We start from the raw sequence: 17,157 nt of genomic DNA on the forward strand, positions 1-17,157 counted from the left end.
AAAAAAAATCATACCAGGCTTTCCCCCAGCGTTTTATTAAACCGGCGGCCCACCAGGCGTTCCTTGCTCCCCCACCAGGCTACGCTACCCCCTAACCCTCCCACAATAATAATTTTGAACTTGTGCACACTGACTTCCCTCGTCAATGAACGACGAAGAGTAATCGCTGGATGTTTTTCGCCGGCCCCCCCATCCGCACTTCGATGAACATGATATATGATTCAGGCATGTAATTCATCGTCCTCAACCGCCGCCAACTCCCCGGACCAACCCCCAAAGATCAACTTTGTCCATCTGCCCTTAACCACCAGGCTTAGCAAGTTTTCTGGGGGAAACCCTGCATACTATTATTCAAATTTTAAGTAAATGTACAGTCAGGTCCGGCGCTAGCCATTTTGGTGCCCGAAGCATAAATGTATTGTGTTTTTTTTTTTTGCTAACTGTGGTCATGTAAACGTAGCTGCTACAAAATAAACAAATTGTCATACCTGCGAGTGACGCGCGGGCATCATCTCATTGTTTTTTCTTTTCCGCCCCCAATTCTTGATGTCTTTTTGATGACATGTCCAGATATCCAAGAATAAACTTCTGCCAAATTTGCGATTGAAGCATAAAGTGCACCCCACCCCCCTCCCCCTTTCCCTAGTAGTTTGCTTCGTTGGAGCAAAAGTGCACCCCGCCCCCCTCCCCTTTCCCTAATAGGAACAAACTACTAGGGGAGGGGGGGCACAACGTAGACCAGCGATACAGCTCGTCGAGTAAATAATGCTACGTTATTTTTTGTATTTATTAACATGCTTTACAAGCTTTTATTTTAAATATTAGACACTGATATTATAATTACTAATATGATTATTTTTACGGGCTTGATTTGTTTTTTGGTGCCCCCTTAGGCAGTTGGTGCCCTACGCGCAGTGCGTGATAAGCGTATGCGGAGCGCCGTGTCTGTGTACAGTATACAGTATATACAGTATATGATTGGTGGGTAACCTACAGTCCCTCTACCACCTGGGACCTAGCATAAACTTAAAAAAAATCTAATAAATACAGTAAAAACAAGCACCTAATGCATAAAACCTACGAATGCTTATGACAAACATTTTGTTCGCAATCTTTTCGTAGGGCCTCAGCACAACATTTGACTTGTTTCAACACGTTCACGTTGCAATATTTTTAGATGTTGTCCACAGCAGGAGGGTACAAATAAATCACACACATACCGCACAAGTGGTGTACATATACAACCCACAGACAGACAGACAGACTCCTCCTCATACTCCTCCTCCCCATCATACTCAGCCGAACCGAGAGTCGGACCGCACGTCACCATGTCGGACCGCCGCTCCGGGCTCTTGTACCTTATCACGGGGGGCTGCGGCTTCCTGGGCCGGCACCTGCTCCGACTCTTGCTGGACCAGGAAGGAGACGCCGTGGCGGAGGTTCGAGTGTTCGACAAGCACACGGAGCCCGGACTAAGCGAGGTCGGAACCGGTAAGTGTGACTGAAAAGTGGACCGTAGTGTCACGACACGCTTGAATTAAGAATCTCGTGGATAAGCGGCTTTTTAATGACGTTATACAACTTGTGGAGAGCCTCTGAAATCACTTTTACTGTCAAGCATAAAAAAACAAAATAGTGTGGCGCTGCGTATTTTTGCTTGCAGTCTTAGTCAAGTCTGTTTAGCTTTACCCTTTATGTTAACCATTGCGGAACGCCATTGACGGGCAAATAGCACTTGTGTTTTGGTATTGTAGCACTTTAAAATTGATTTTTGAACAGAAGCGGGAGGCAACACATGCAGACTAATAATAAAGTTGACCCCCGCATACTCGCGGTTTGGTGCCCGCCGAATTCACATTTTCGCTTATTTTGTTTTCAATGTTGTTTTTCAATATAATCAATATCTTTGAGATATTTTGTTGTTGAACCCCCCCCCCCAACGTCCCCCATTTAATGTGGTAAATGGAAATTGAACGTTTATCAGCATTTTTTGCTGATTTTTTTTTGGGGGCCGACCCTGTCCTTATCCCCTGTGTATAATGGGGGTGCACTGGATAACAATGCTCAAAGGCATATATTCTTTGCCCTCTCCATTGAAAAACTAATAATACTATGGCATACTGAGGAGTTTTAATTTGCTCAATGTGTAGCCATGTAGTACTGTCCACAGGTGGCCAAGGTGCACACCTCAGAAGAAGCAGCACAATGTTCATTGAAATGAAGCACAAAAATGTGGCAAAAAATAATGAAGTGCTATTGAATTATTAAAAACAACTAAAAATGAATAAATTAAAATGCATTCATTAAAAAAAATGGGTAAAAATTAAATGAAAAGTCGAATGGTTTTTGGAAAAAAATGTATGTTAGCTTATGTCAATATTCAAATAAGACATTTGTAAAGGTATAAAGCTAAAATGAATGTAAATAGATTTTGGTGGCACTTGAACAACGTGGTTGCAAGTGATTAAAAAAAAAATATATTTGTTTCTTTTATTTTGAAGTGGTACATAAAGTATAGAATGTTCATCAAATAATTTTATGTAGTAATCATTTCAAAAGCACACTTGTTTGCAAGTGTTGCACTTTGCACCCACTCCGAGCAAGCTAGCTCACCTTTAAACCTTTGGCAAGCAATCAAACCTGCAACTGGAATTACATAATATTTATATTTTTTTTCTATTTTCATGCGATTTACATAGCCGCACCAGTTACAAATACGTGAAGCATGTGGTATTTGTTTTAAATATAAGAAAAATGCTGCCTGTATTGCATGGTCACCGCACAGGGATCCTCTTCAGGAAGTCCTGTTGGTTTCCTGTTGGCCTGTCACCATCTGCCACCTGTGTCAACGGGATACTGAAAGTGTGTGTTTTGTTGCCCGGCGACAAGGCTGTGTTTGACATTCGCTTGCCCACACAAAGAGAATAAATCCATCAAGAAGCGGTGTTTCCCTGTCAGGGTAGCGTGAACATATTGCGTGTCGGGAATCCACTGACGCGGACGTGATGCCTTCGTGGAAAAACGCTTTGTTCAGGCTTTCATTGTGTGTCGACAAACATGCTTGAGAACCCCGAGGACCCCGAGGCTCCCTGTAACCAGAGATCTCAGCCCACACCCACCGCACCCATCCTAGGCCTCACCGATTCTCAAAACTATAACACAAAACACAAAGCATGTGGTACATGTGAAAAAAAAAATCTTTACAATAAAATGTTGTACGTGCCCCCACTAAACACAGCATTGAGATTATTATTGCGTTTGTGGAATATAAATTCAGTAGCAAAATCCGCCCATATTTATCCTTCTTTTGAGACTTGCTGTTCACTGAAAATTACATCACAGTTTCTCAGGTAACGACCAATCATGGCTCAGCTTCAGAAAACAGGTGAGCTGTGATTGGGCAATATCTAAGCCCTGAGCAACTGTGATGTCATTTTAAGTCGACAGCAAGTGGCAATACGAGACAAAATGGCCGCCCCCTGAGATGGATAAAAACGTGTGGATTTTACTGGTTCACTCGTGTTTAGACTAGTGGGTTAAGTTAAGTTAACTAACACTTTAATAAGCGCTTGTCACAGATTTAAAAAAAAAAAAATTTTTTTGGTGTCATTAGAAGTCAAAACCACTCAAATGCCCCTCAAAAAGCTTCTGGCAATCAATAGAGTTTTGACATATTAACTTGAAACTACAAATATGGCCGCCAAGAAATTTGGCACATAAGTGTTGCTGTCTTTACAAGTAAACCACTCTATTTGGACAAGAATCTGTTTAAAAAGTTTGTGGCTTTCAAATCAGTAGCTGTTCCACCCACTCATTTGGTACAAAAGTTTGTTCACATGGGACTACAAATATGGTCGCCAAGAAGTTTGTCATAAAAGAGCTTTTTTGTTTCTTGCTGTCATTAGCAGGCAGACCCACTACTAATGGCACTAAATATGACAACTAAAATGTTTGGTCTTGATACTACAAATATGGCCGCCAAGAAGCTTGTCATAAAAGAGCTTTTTTGTCAAAGTTTGTGGGGGATTGAGGACCCAAGTGGAGGGGAGGCAGAGTGAGAAGGCCGAGGCAATGCCGCAATGTACAAACAAAAAAGGGTTTTATTACTTATGTAAAAATAAGGTGGTGCACAAGGTGCAGACAGGAAACAACAAAAACAAAAGTCCTAAATCAAAGCAAACTCAAATAACAAGGCAAGACTGGAGAAACTGCAAAACGTGGAATCGACAATGGACCAACAAGACCTGAACTGAAAACAGGTGACTAAATACACACAAACTAATTACACAACAAGTGACACCTGGACAAGACACACGTGGGTGAGGGAACTGATTGGCTGAACACAAGGGTGTGGGATGACAAGCACAGGTGAACATGATCACACTAAAACGAGACACTGCCAAACAAGGAAAACAACTGAAGTGATCAACAAAGAAACTATAACAAAAACCCAACCCAAACCATGACATTTTTGCACTCATCAGAAGACTCGGAAGACACTCTCTTTGGGCTACAAAAAGGCCTTACAATACTACTGTTAAAAGGTTTGTTGCCATCATTAGAGGTTTGACCCATTGACTTGGGGCTACTTCGGCTACCAAGAATCTCATCGCTGTGTCAGACTCAGAACAACTAACATGACCATTCAAGTTTGCTGCTACCATTAGAGGCCCTTCCAGTTTTGCATTGGACTATGAATATGGTCGCCAAGACGTTTGTCACTAAAAACTTACTTGATGAGTTGAGGCCTTTCAAAGTCACATGGGATTAGGATTTATTATTACAATTATGGCAACCAAGAAGTGTGTCGGTAATTCTCCCAGGAAATGTGCCACTTAGTGGGTGCATCATAGGTTGCTTAGTAAATGATGTAATCTTCCGGCAATGCCATAACATTGTTGCAAACTTGAATCTCGGGCACAAACTCCGAAGGAGGGTTTGCATGAGTTTGCTTACATGCTGGCGCCAAGACTGCCATTGTTATCTTCCCGCAAAGGTTCAAGGACGTGGCTGTGATAAAAGAGAGCGAGATGGAAGAGAGAGAGAGAGAGAGAGAGAGAGAGAGAGAGAGAGAGAGAGAGAGAGAGAGAGAGAGAGAGAGAGAGAGGTCTGTAGTGTGATTGCTAACAAGAAGTACGAGACACAAGTTTTGTAAATCATGCTTTGCCAGAAACTCCGATATTGTAACCTCGGCAAGAGAAAATATACAGGAACCCCTACTTTCACTTTCTGATATGGTCAGCCATGCTTTTTCTTTCTGAAATGTGTCAAACCTTAACAACCTAACCGTTAGAAATTTCCCAGCAGCCCTGAATGCAACAGAAACCTTTAGCATTAAAATGATATACTGTACTGTCAAATACAGTAGCATCTTAACTGACGAGTGCCCCAATTTAGGATTCTTGCAGGTTACAAAGTGATTACTAGATTTTTTTTCTCCATTTTAGTTATTTTTTTATGCAATACAATGCTATATATTTTTTATTATTAATGGGAAAGTCAACCAAAAAATGTCTTTGTAATAATGGTTGTATGCAGCCCCACTAGTCTATTTTGATTAATAATTGTGAAATATGAATTAAACAGTAAAATCCATCAATTTTTATCCATTTCAGGGGGCGGCCATTTTGCCACTTGCTGTCGACTGAAAATGACATCACAATTGCTCAGGGTTTAGCACAGGTGAGCCGTGATTGGTCATTACCTGTGCACTTAGCAAGTGTGATGTCATTTTCAGTCGACAGCAAGTGGCAAAATGGCCGCCCTCTGAGATGGATAAAAATGGAGGGATTTTCTCAAGACACCACTGTCGTAAAAATGCTTTTTTGCAAGCTTCAGGAATTTTTTTCTGATCTTAACTTTTTTTTTTGTTTTTTTTTTGCCATTACCACTTCCTGTTTGGTCCCTCAGGGCGCACCAAGGTGACAGTCATCCAGGGCGACATCACAGACTACAACAGTGTGCTGGAGGCGTCCCGAGGCGTCCATGTCGTCATCCACTCCGCTAGCCTGGTGGACGTCTGGCACAAGGTCCCGGAAGATCGCATTTATGCTGTCAATGTTACAGGTGAGTGTCCAATCATTCAGGACTATAACTACAGTATGTCTATACACTAAAAAAATTCTGGCTTGTTAACCTAACCGACTTAATGCGTAACTATTTTGAGCAGATTAGGTTAGGTTTACCCACACATGCATGTTTTTGCGCCATTATCAACACCTGCACTAAAATGTACAGCAACACCTTCTCATCGGGCCATGAAAAGAAAACAATAAAAGTCTAAATGACATCATTCTGTGCATAAATCTCACACTCTGCATGTTTGTGTAGTGAGACAGCTACTAATGAGCCTCTGTCAGTGCTGCCATTCAGCCAGACTTCAGCTGGGGGGCCCTTTTTCCAGCGGCCCTCGAATGTTCCATGCTGACAGCTTCATGACAGCTTCCACACAAGGCTGTCAATTCCTGGCACGCATAGCAATGAGGTCGTTGTTACCTCCACCAGGGAGGATTCCAAAAGCTCAAATTCAATTTGGTGGAAGGAAATGCCATTACACTGCTGTCAGTTTCTCCATGATCTAAAAAGAAGGCTTTTTTTTGGTTGTTTTTTTGGCCTTGTTGGAGATCTTCATTTTGGTTTATGCTTTTATGGTGTGCTGTTGCAGATTATTTTTTTAACAGTATGGCAGGGTCATGCACCCAGAATTCCACATGAGGGGGGACATCAACTCCTCCCAGTCAATGAAAAATTTTAGCTCGGTAGCAAAATTACTTTGGCCAGTCAAGATAACTGACACATGAATCAACAAGAAAAATGTCCGGTCCTTTCTTTATTGATAGCAACTGTAAAATCTGAATAAAACTCTGATCACCGATTAATCGGATGATTAATAAAAAATATATATACAATGAATAAAATAGCTCAACTACAACATTTGACTGTTTTATAATGTTTGTTTACCATTACAACAGAGAGAAATCATTTTGGGGGAATGTTTGAATGTCATTATTTTTGTCTAAAACTTTTAATGTTAATAATATATTTTTTTTTTTAAAAGCTGATTTTTGATAGTTTTAGAAGAGATCATATCAGCTGGTTAAATCATCCGACTGATTAATTAGTCGGGCAATTAGTGTATGTTTACACAGAAATTAAAATGTAATTTAATAGAAAAGAGCACAAATTAATCATTTTCCTCCAACTACTGACAATTACAAGCCTACCGAGAGCACCTGAACGTAACTCGTCATACCCACCAGTCTTTTTTTTTTTTTTTTGCCCTCTTGAGTTGTTTTTGTTTTTCTTACTTATTGCTTTTTCCAGCCTGAGGTTTGGTCACATACCAAAGACATTAGCATGTTGCAAAAGCTGAAAAAAGAAAAGCTGTTAGTGGTGTTTCAAAACCTGCTTTTAGGAACTTTTATGGTGACATTTGGCACCGTTTATGTACTTGACTAGAATCGCAAGAACTGTCGATGTCGCATTTAATGAGTAACTCTTAGGTAGGGATGCCTCTTTGTGGGATTTTTGTTGCGTGGTTGGAATAGTTCAGCTCACAAGCAAGCATGCTAACCCTTCATTATCATTGTTAAAGAGTGTTCACGCATATTTTTATACTCCCTCTCTTGACCAAAAGACTCCCATGTGTTCACATTTTGCTTTAGAGTATACATAATTACTCTATTCATAATGAAGTAATTTTGCAAGATGTATCCACATTATTAATAATTTCATATGTAGCGATTGTTCCTGTATATGTATTATTTTGTAAAAATACAAATTTAATATTACTTAAAAAATAAAGTAATGCATTTATTATTTCACTAGTTGATACTTTTGTTATTATTTAAATTATTATTTTATTGATTCAGTTACATCATTTATTGCTAAATTAATACAAGTAATCATGATGCAATTATTCTTTTTATTGTTTGAAACATTTCATTACAGTACTTTACTAATTAAGGATTAGGATGTACATAATTTATTGCTAAATTTATTATGAACAATGCAATCAAATTTGTAAAATTATTTTTAAATGTTTTATTGAAACATTAATTAATTTATAACTAAAGATTAATACAAATGGCTTGATATTTTATGTCAGTAGTGTCCAAACTCGGTCCTCGATGTCCATAGTTCTGCATGTTTTGGATGTTTCAATTCTCCAACAACACCTGAAGCTCATCAGCAAGCTCTGCATAAGCCTGATAACGATCTTGTTCATTGGAAACAGGTGCGTTGGAGCAGGGAAACATCCAAAATCTGCAGGACTCCATCCCTCAAGGACCGAGTTTGGATACCACTGTTTTATGTGTACTAATTCCTCCCATGTATACGAATTCTTTACTGTTTTAGTAGCACTGTACAGAATGTATTGATAAATTCATCCTCGTGAACGAAGCAAATATGTTTAAAATTATTGTTAATTGATTTCAGGTTTTATTGATACAATAATGTATTACTGATTGTGAATTATTGTATGTAATTTATTACCAAATTAATATATTATTTAGTATAGTGATGACAATACAAGTAGTATTTTATTTATTTTTTTCTTTTACTACCAAATTAGTGCTCGTGACTAATGCAATATTTTATCATGTCAAATAATTTTAGTTTATACAATTTTATATCATGTCACATAATAAATTCATTATAAAAGTAATTAATTCATATAATTTATTTCAATAATATTGACTAGTTTTGTTAATTACATTTTATTAGTCCTATGTTTTGTTTTAGGTTTTTATTTAGGCCTATGTACAGCACTTTGACAAAAGTTGAGTTGATATTTACATTTTATTTTATTCCTATATGATTTTGCAGAACAAAATTGACGGATCTCACATATGGATCTCATCTCAGCTGTCTTCCCTCTAACAACAGGAATGTAGTAAGCGCTGATAACCATCATTTCTCCATTATTTCTTTTTCTTCTGTCAGGAACAGAGAACGTGATTAACGCCTGCGTGGACAACAACATCTGCAGTCTGCTGTACACCAGCAGCATGGAAGTGATCGGTCCCAACATGAACAGGGAGCCCTTTGTCAGGTACAACAATTGATACATTGTCCTTGTCACATTACTTCTTCTTTCCTTATAAATGTTGCTATCCCACCACTGTGAAGGTTACCACAACAGAAGAATGCCAAAAAAGTGATGTAAGTCCGTTTTTGTGAATCATACCATACCTTTCGGTCCAGTAAGGCAAGGCAAGGCAGCTTTATTTATGTTATGCATTTCATAAACAAGGTATGGTAAATAACTGTGTGTGTTACATAATTAAATATACAACATTTGAAGGCATTTACAAACAAAATAATTTAAGACTTTTAAAAGTATAGAAAAAAATAAAAAGTAGATTACTAAAATAACATATAGACAAGGAACATTATTTTCTAAATAAAAAATTATTAAAGAAATGTTTTAAAAGACCATAGTCTATATCCTCAACAAAAAATATAATCACAACACTTATGGTTTTGCTCCCATTTTTTATGAGCTAAACTCAAAGATCTAAAACTTCTTCCACATACACAATATCACATTTTTTCTCAAATATTATTCACAAACCAGTCTAAATCTGTAATAGTGAGCACTTCTCCTTTGCCGAGATAATCCATCCCACCTCACAGGTGTGCCATATCAAGAAGCTGATTAGAGAGCATGATTAGAGCACAGCTGTACCTTAGACTGCCCACAATAAATGGCAAAGATAGGTACTGACTAGTTTTCTGAGAACCCAGACCCCCCCAGACCCCTCCCCCGATAAAACAAAACTGCACCTTTCAGAGTGACCTTTTATTGTGGGCAGTCAAAGGCACACCTGTGCACTAATCACGGTGTCTAATCAGCATCTTGATATGGCACACCCGTGAGGTGGGGCGGATTATCTTGGCTAAGGAGAAGTTCTCACTGACACAGATTTAGGTTCGTGAACATATTTGAGAGAATTGGTGATATTATGTATGTGGTAAACATTTTAGATCATTGAATACATCTAATAAAAAATAGGCGCAAAAAGTAAAGTTTCCGTTAATATTTTTGTTGAGTGTATATTTTTTTAAGAATAGAGTTTTAAACTTAGAGTTAAAAAATAAATACACTTGGGGCTGACTTCACTTCCGTTGGCAGCTTATTCCTTTTGCATGCAGCATAACAGGTAAATGCTGATTCAGCATGTTTGCCTTGAACTCGGGGCTCCACGAGTTGACCCAAGTCTGCTGACCTCGGAACCCTACTGGGTTTATATTCAATTTAGCATTTCTTTAAAGTTTAACAGTATTATGCCACTGTGGTTGGTAGCACAAATTTGCACTCTCAACAGTGTGACAAAAACAGTTTCAGATCTGTTTTTTTGGTACTGTTTCCAAACTACAAGTGTTTCAAATGAATGGCCAAAAAGTGGTAGTGATCCTTTTTTATTTTTATTTTTTTATTTTTTTACGACATTTACAATGCTGGCAAGGGAAGAGTACTAATCTAGCTCTGCCCTTTGGTACCTCAAGAGATTGCTGAAATGTGATCTTTGAGAGCCTTTTCAACTTTTGGCAGAAGAACCATAACAAACTAGGGGGTTTGTCCCCACTGGAAAAGTATCACTTATCATTTTTTTGCACCCTTTCCAACTTTTGGAAAAAGTGGCAACGACCCATTTTTACATACCTCCAGCAATGATGGCAACAGATGCGTACCAAACAAGCTCCGCCTTTTCTTGCTACTTTGTTTGGTCCATCAATAGGACAGTGCTGAAAAGTGTTCTGGAGCATGTTTTTTGGACCCCTTGTAACTTTTGGCAACAGAAACATACTAAACTAGTGGTGGGTACTCAATTTTACAGGACCAAAATATGATAGTGATCCATGTTTTTTTGGAATCCCTTTTCTGGTCATCCTGGAAGGGGGATTTCCACATTTTCAGGCTCTTATCAATGTTTCTTATTTTTACCGCAATGTTTTTTTTGTTATTTTTGCATTTTTTTTCTAGCCATCTTGTGGTTAGATCAGTGGATGTTGTTAATATTTGTCAACTGTGGGCATGTGAAGCCCTTTGAAACTCTCTTGTGATTAAGGGCAATAGAAATAAACTTGACTTGAGTTGCAATGTTAGTAATACATGTTTTCCAAACTAACTCTACCATTCGGGTACATTTTCACTTTGGTTGGAAGTTGGAACCTTGACAGCAGAGTGCCAAAAAGTGGTTTGCATGGTGGTTTTGATTTGACAACAGAAGCATCCCTAATTAGTGGTTGCTATTTTTCGTGAGTCTTAAGAACTTGTGTAAAACTCTCAACCCTTTAGTTGCCATCCAACAGTGGAGTGCCAAAAAAATGGCATGGATATCTCCCCCCCCCCGCACTTTTAACCATTTGCCCTTCGTGTCACGAACGAGGTGTGGTGGTGGACCCAAATGCAGGGAAGCAGGGCGAGGAGGCAAAGAATGAGGTCAAAAAGAAGTTTAATAAACAAAAACGAGGAGGCAAAATGAGCTACAAACTAAGAAACAAAAACAACAAAGTCCAAAAGGGTAAAACGAGACAAGACGTGTAACAAAACTGGCAGCATGACATGAGGAAAATGACAATGAACCGACACGGACAGAGGGGAGACAAGAGACTACACACACACACACTAATTGACACTACAAGACACAGATGGGCATAAGACATAAGTGGCAGAGGGTTCTGATAGGTTGACACACGAGGAAGTCAGGCAAACACAGGTGGGCAGGACAGTGATAAGACGAGACAATGGGATACATACAAAGAAAGTAGAACATAACAGATCACAACAGAAAGGAGCATGATGACAAACTCAAACAAAACCCACTCAAACTAGAACCCTGACAAAAGCAAAAAAATAAAAAAAATAAAAACCAAAACCCAACCCAAATCATGACATCAGGTACCCACTGTCGTTGTTGGTACCTCAACAGAGCAGTACTGAAAAGCTTTCCAGATCTTTTTTTATTTTTTTTTTGTCTACCCTGTTTATTACTACACAAGTCAGCTATTTGACTTACTTCTTTTTTCCACTGTATTTATTCCTTCCAGTGTGTCTGGCAGGTCAGCTGTGTTATGCAACACTCCTGTGAGCACACTTGATACCCTTAATACACTTAAATACTCATCCTGGGTTTACTCATTGAGGCGCCACAAATATAAGAAAAGAAGACTGAGAAGTGACTCATCCTCAACCCTTTTTTACCTGAGGAGACATCTGCAGCATTCTCAAAATTCCTTCTCCTGCAACATCTAGTTACCCAGTGGCACTGGTCATAACATTAGGTACACTATGTGCTCAAATGAGATGTTTGTGGCCTTGTGGAGTTGCGTCATCGGGGTCATCAAACTTCACTGCACCAGATGCAAGGACATACACTAAAAATATTCATTTTAAAATGACTGTACCTGTTTGTTTAGTTTATGGTTTGAAGGCTGGTTGGAATGGTCACTTCACCACAAAATGGCAGACTTCCTGTTCCTGAGCTACTTTTTTAGACACTATTTCAGACCAATCCTTTATAAAGAAAGATTGACTCACATTTTCTTTGCTATCATCTGTCAGTTACTCACTTGATGTGCCATTAATAAATATTGCAAAGAAATGATTTAAGGCGGATGGGATGACATCCCTGAAATCCCTTAAAACAATTTCTTGGCTGTTATCAGTTTAAGAATTTTTGGCTGCGCCTAGTAACACTGCCCAAATAAGCACAAATACGTACATGAATCAATACACTCATATGTGCATGACTTAATCCTGTGATTGTATCTGTGTAGGGGTAATGAAGACACACCCTACCAAGTGAAGCACACCATGGCTTACCCTAAGAGCAAGGCGAAGGCCGAAAAGATCGTCCTGGAAGCCAATGGAAAAAAGGTAGCACCTTGGTTCAGTTTTGTGTCTTAGGGCGAGTCATCAAATTCCACTCAAATTTAATTGCCTCACAATTTACTAGTACTCATCTATCTTGTATGCGTGGTTCAAAATGTAATAGCAGTCAGGCAAAATTACTTGGACAAGCCAGTCATTGATGCAGCCCTGAAAATGGCCAAAATGAGCTTAAAATGGTTGCCTAATAAAATGGCGGATTTATTTTGTCATTTCAGGTGACTCAAGATAGGAATGCCTACCAGAATTCATGTTGTTCAGTGAAACTGGCATTAGGAGCTGAAGTTTAAAAACTAGTGCTGTTAAACGATTATTTTTTTTAAACTAAATAATGGCACAATGTTCTGTAATTAACTCATTTGCTCCCCAAAACGTAAAATATGTTCTATTTTAAATATTACCAGTGTCCCAAAGATGTATTTGTACATTTTCTTAAATAGAATATTTTTGTAAAATACAGCTGTGAAACAGAAATAATAAAGTGATCAAGGTGGACTCCATTTGAATTTGGCTCTGCAAAGTGCACAAATTAATTTAGAGTTGTCCAACAAGCATCAAGCAAGATCATAAATCAAATCAGAAAATAAAAATACCATAGTCCAAGTTTATTAATCTTTACGCCAGTGACTCCTCCAAATTTGTCTGCAGACCGAGTTAACTGAGTTATTTTTTGAAACACTTGAATAAATTAAAATCTTCAAAGTTACGCTTTAATTTTGACAGACCTATAATAAAAACATTCTACTTTTGGCATCTGAGACAAAAGAGCCGCCTCAAATCAAAATGGCACCCTTGCTATATCTTTTCGGCAGATGCGACAGTGAAACAAGCTTTGGATACTAAATTTTTAAACCATTCAACAAAATGGATGTTTCAGATCAAAATGGTAAACTTCTTGTGGGTCTACTTGTGATAGAAATGCCTCCCAAAATTTCTGTTGCTGAGTCACACTGGCATTCAGCGCTGAATTTTGACCAAAATCGGACTTTCTGCTTCTTGCTGCGTAGGTGCGGAATGGCGAGCGTTTGCACACGTGCTCTTTACGGCCGACAGGCATCTACGGCGAGGGCCACGAGCTCATCAAAGACTTCTACAAGCTGGCCGTGAAAAGGGGAGGCCGCGTCATCGGCGGCGTTCCCGATAGCACCGAACACGGGCGAGTCTACGCCGGTGAGTCCCAGAATAGTTGCGCAAAGTTGCGAGAGAAGCATTTCCAACTTTCCCTGTGCGCAGGCAACGTGGCGTGGATGCACGTGCTGGCCGCCCGAGCCCTGCGCGAGCGTCCGGAGACTGTGGGCGGCGAGGCCTTCTTCTGCTACGACGACTCGCCCTACAAGAGCTACGAAGACTTCAACATGCTCTTCCTGTCCACCTTCAAGTTCCGGCGTGTGCGCATGCCACTGCTGTTGCTGTGGTTCTTGGCCGTGCTCAACGACATTCTGCGCTGGATCCTGGCGCCTTTCTGCAACTTCACGCCGCTCTTGAACAGCTACACTCTGGCCGTGGCCATCACGTCCTTCACCGTGAGCACGGACAAAGCGCTGCGCCACTTCCAGTACCGCCCGCTGTACGACTGGGAGCAGTGTCGGGAGCGCACCCAGAAATGGGTGGACACCTTCCCCATGGAGGACCCGAAAAACACCTAATTAGGCTGTTGCCCGGCTGCTACGTGTGTGCACGTGATTTTGTTAGTGCTCACATTGTCACGTAATAGTATGCCGTATTTTAAAAATATACTACACTCAAACCTCGGTTTTCGAACATAATCCGTTCCAGAAGGCTGTTCCAAAATCGAATTGTTCAAAATCCGAAACAATTTACACAAATTAAATTAGCGCAGTTAATAGCGTCATTTAGAACATCACTTCCGGTACACACTCTTATTGTGAAACTAAATGGTGACACTTCCGGTTTCGGGCTTAGCAGCGCAGCATCAACTTATGAGTGCTATGTGGTAACATGCGGATGAGGAAACACCGCCCAAACATTCGTAACAAACATTTTAGAAGGAACAAGCTACAGCTGATTCTGGCAAGAAGGTTACAGAGAGAAATAAGGACAACAGGTCCCACCAGTCATTGACGCACATGTTAGCGCCAGATTTCCTGCTGCTTTCGCTGCTGGCGAAGATTGATTCTGTTCAGGCGTGAACGTGTCACGTGAACTCGCTTTCCAATGAACAGACTACAAATTATGCAAATTAGGATTCGTCTCAGTTATGCAGTTAAAGTTGAACATATCAGACTTAAGGAATAGACAACTTTGTAGCCTTTTCTACACTCGGCGAGTGAGTCGCGTTCAGGTACACTCGGATTTTTTCAGTTCGAGAGACGATTTTTTGGACGAATTCTGAGACATAAAATTCCAGAATTTTCTGGTTAAAACCCGATTTGGTCGAGAACAGAAGCGTTCGAAAACCGAGGTTTGACTGTATCTTTAATTCCGTTATTATTTAAAATGGGTTTGGGGACCCTGCGTTATGGCCTGCCAGAACGAATAAAAAACAACCGAATAAAACCTCAGACAAACTGTTAGCACTGATTTAGAGCACATTTCCACCAAAGAACTTTACAACAGGTCGAGGAACTTCTTCAGTGTTTAGACCACGGGAGCTGTTGTCTATTGTTCCGCTGTACTTTATTGGGGCCCAAATGAAGACCATGCTACTTTCGAGAGGAGCAGGACCATTTTTTTTAGTGTGGGATCTGCAGCGCTGAATATATCTGATCGCAACCTTTTTGTTCCAGGAGCTACAAGTACCAAGAACTATGTTCCTGGAAACAAAATTTTGTTCTGTGTCATTTAAAATAAGTCATTGCATGGGGAGTAGGGCGTAGTACTTTCAAAATGTCCAAGAACCTTAGAACTTAGACATGCCAAAAACTAGAAGTTCTGGGAACTTTAGGTGGAAATGCAGCGTGAGTCGGGCCAGAGCAGCACAGCACAATCAAAAGCATATTTTGAACTTTACCGTAGAACTGGGAACATTTAGAAGACATGTGTTGGACCATCTATGGCTATATGATGGGAACGTTATATTCTAAGTAGCAAAAACATACTACATCAGATACAAACTTCTACTAGTATTTTGTACTCCAGACCAACAGGGGGCAGTAAAACACCAAATGTCTGACAGTCACTTGATTCAATTCGGTAAACAGGAACCAATGACCTGTATAAATGACTGGATAGCCAATAGCCGATACACACCAGTGCAAGCCGCTGGAACTCACAGGGCGGCCATCTTGTGACTCCCACCTCACGGGCAGACGGTATATGTATAGATGAGACATATACAGCTCGTAGGCAGTTAGTATAAGGCCGGATGGTATGTGGTCACTGTTTTTTAACAAGTAAAATATATAAATAAAGTTGAGTTGTTTATGTTTAACAAATTTAAAACACCATAAATCATGCTGTTCTACCTCAAATATTCTCCAGTTTCAATACTGTAAATATATAAGATCGTATGCCGAGAAACATTTCTTGGGAGTAGCAATATGGCGGACTCGTGACCTCAAAAGTCTTGGCCTATTGGTTATCCAGTCAGATAGATAGATAGATAGAAACACAATCACAAGCCTCAGAGAGAGAGAGAGAAACAAGTTTCCGGGATGAAGAAGGCAACTGAAATAATGTGGACGCAAATGTTTCCTAACTGAGTATCTTCCCATCCACAAGGTGGTGATGATGGTAAACTTCAACTACTCACTTAAATCTAGGATCAACACGAAATGGCTGTACAGTATTCCAATGAAGCTGGATGTGTCAATGGAGGCAGACACCTCAACAATAGTTTTCAACGTTGCCAGTGATCAGACTCTATCTTGTGTTTATATTTTGAAGATAAAAAAAAGGTTACAATGAATTAAGTATGACAAATAATAATAATAAAAACATTTACAAGCAAGAGCCACATATCTTTTCATGTGAAATGATATTGTTTTGCACTGTAATTTAAAGAATTCTATTTTTCTCTTATCACCTCATAAAATGGCATGTCTAAAATAAAGATAACTTAATATATTTGAACGAGTTATGTTTCATGTTTTTGTTTCTTTTGTGATTCCATGATCTTGGATTTTTGTCTTGGGGAGTTCCCTCTTGGTGCAGGCACGCCTTGTCTTTGCTCTCATTCTGTGGTTTTTTTTTTCCATGGAGACTGACACAACATTTACATGCTTCTCACTGATGTGTGGAGAGACCAGCTACATTTTCTCCAAAATGGAAATGAGGCCCTTGTTACTCCTGATTTGTTC

General features: G+C 39.6%; 1 protein-coding gene across 1 annotated transcript; it reads left to right on the forward strand.

The window, feature by feature from the left end:
• The first annotated feature begins 1,266 nt into the window (after window positions 1-1,266).
• On the forward strand, window positions 1,267-16,930 carry hsd3b7 (hydroxy-delta-5-steroid dehydrogenase, 3 beta- and steroid delta-isomerase). Its single transcript, XM_077541869.1, has 6 exons — window positions 1,267-1,491; window positions 5,911-6,066; window positions 8,947-9,055; window positions 12,787-12,886; window positions 13,906-14,068; window positions 14,132-16,930. Exons 1-6 carry the CDS (start codon window positions 1,329-1,331, stop codon window positions 14,542-14,544), a joined length of 1,104 nt encoding a protein of 367 aa, XP_077397995.1. The 5' UTR covers window positions 1,267-1,328; the 3' UTR covers window positions 14,545-16,930.
• The last annotated feature ends 227 nt before the right edge of the window (window positions 16,931-17,157 follow it).

The sequence above is a fragment of the Festucalex cinctus genome, chromosome 1 (genome assembly GCF_051991245.1).
Source record: "Festucalex cinctus isolate MCC-2025b chromosome 1, RoL_Fcin_1.0, whole genome shotgun sequence".
Lineage (NCBI taxonomy): Eukaryota > Metazoa > Chordata > Actinopteri > Syngnathiformes > Syngnathidae > Festucalex > Festucalex cinctus.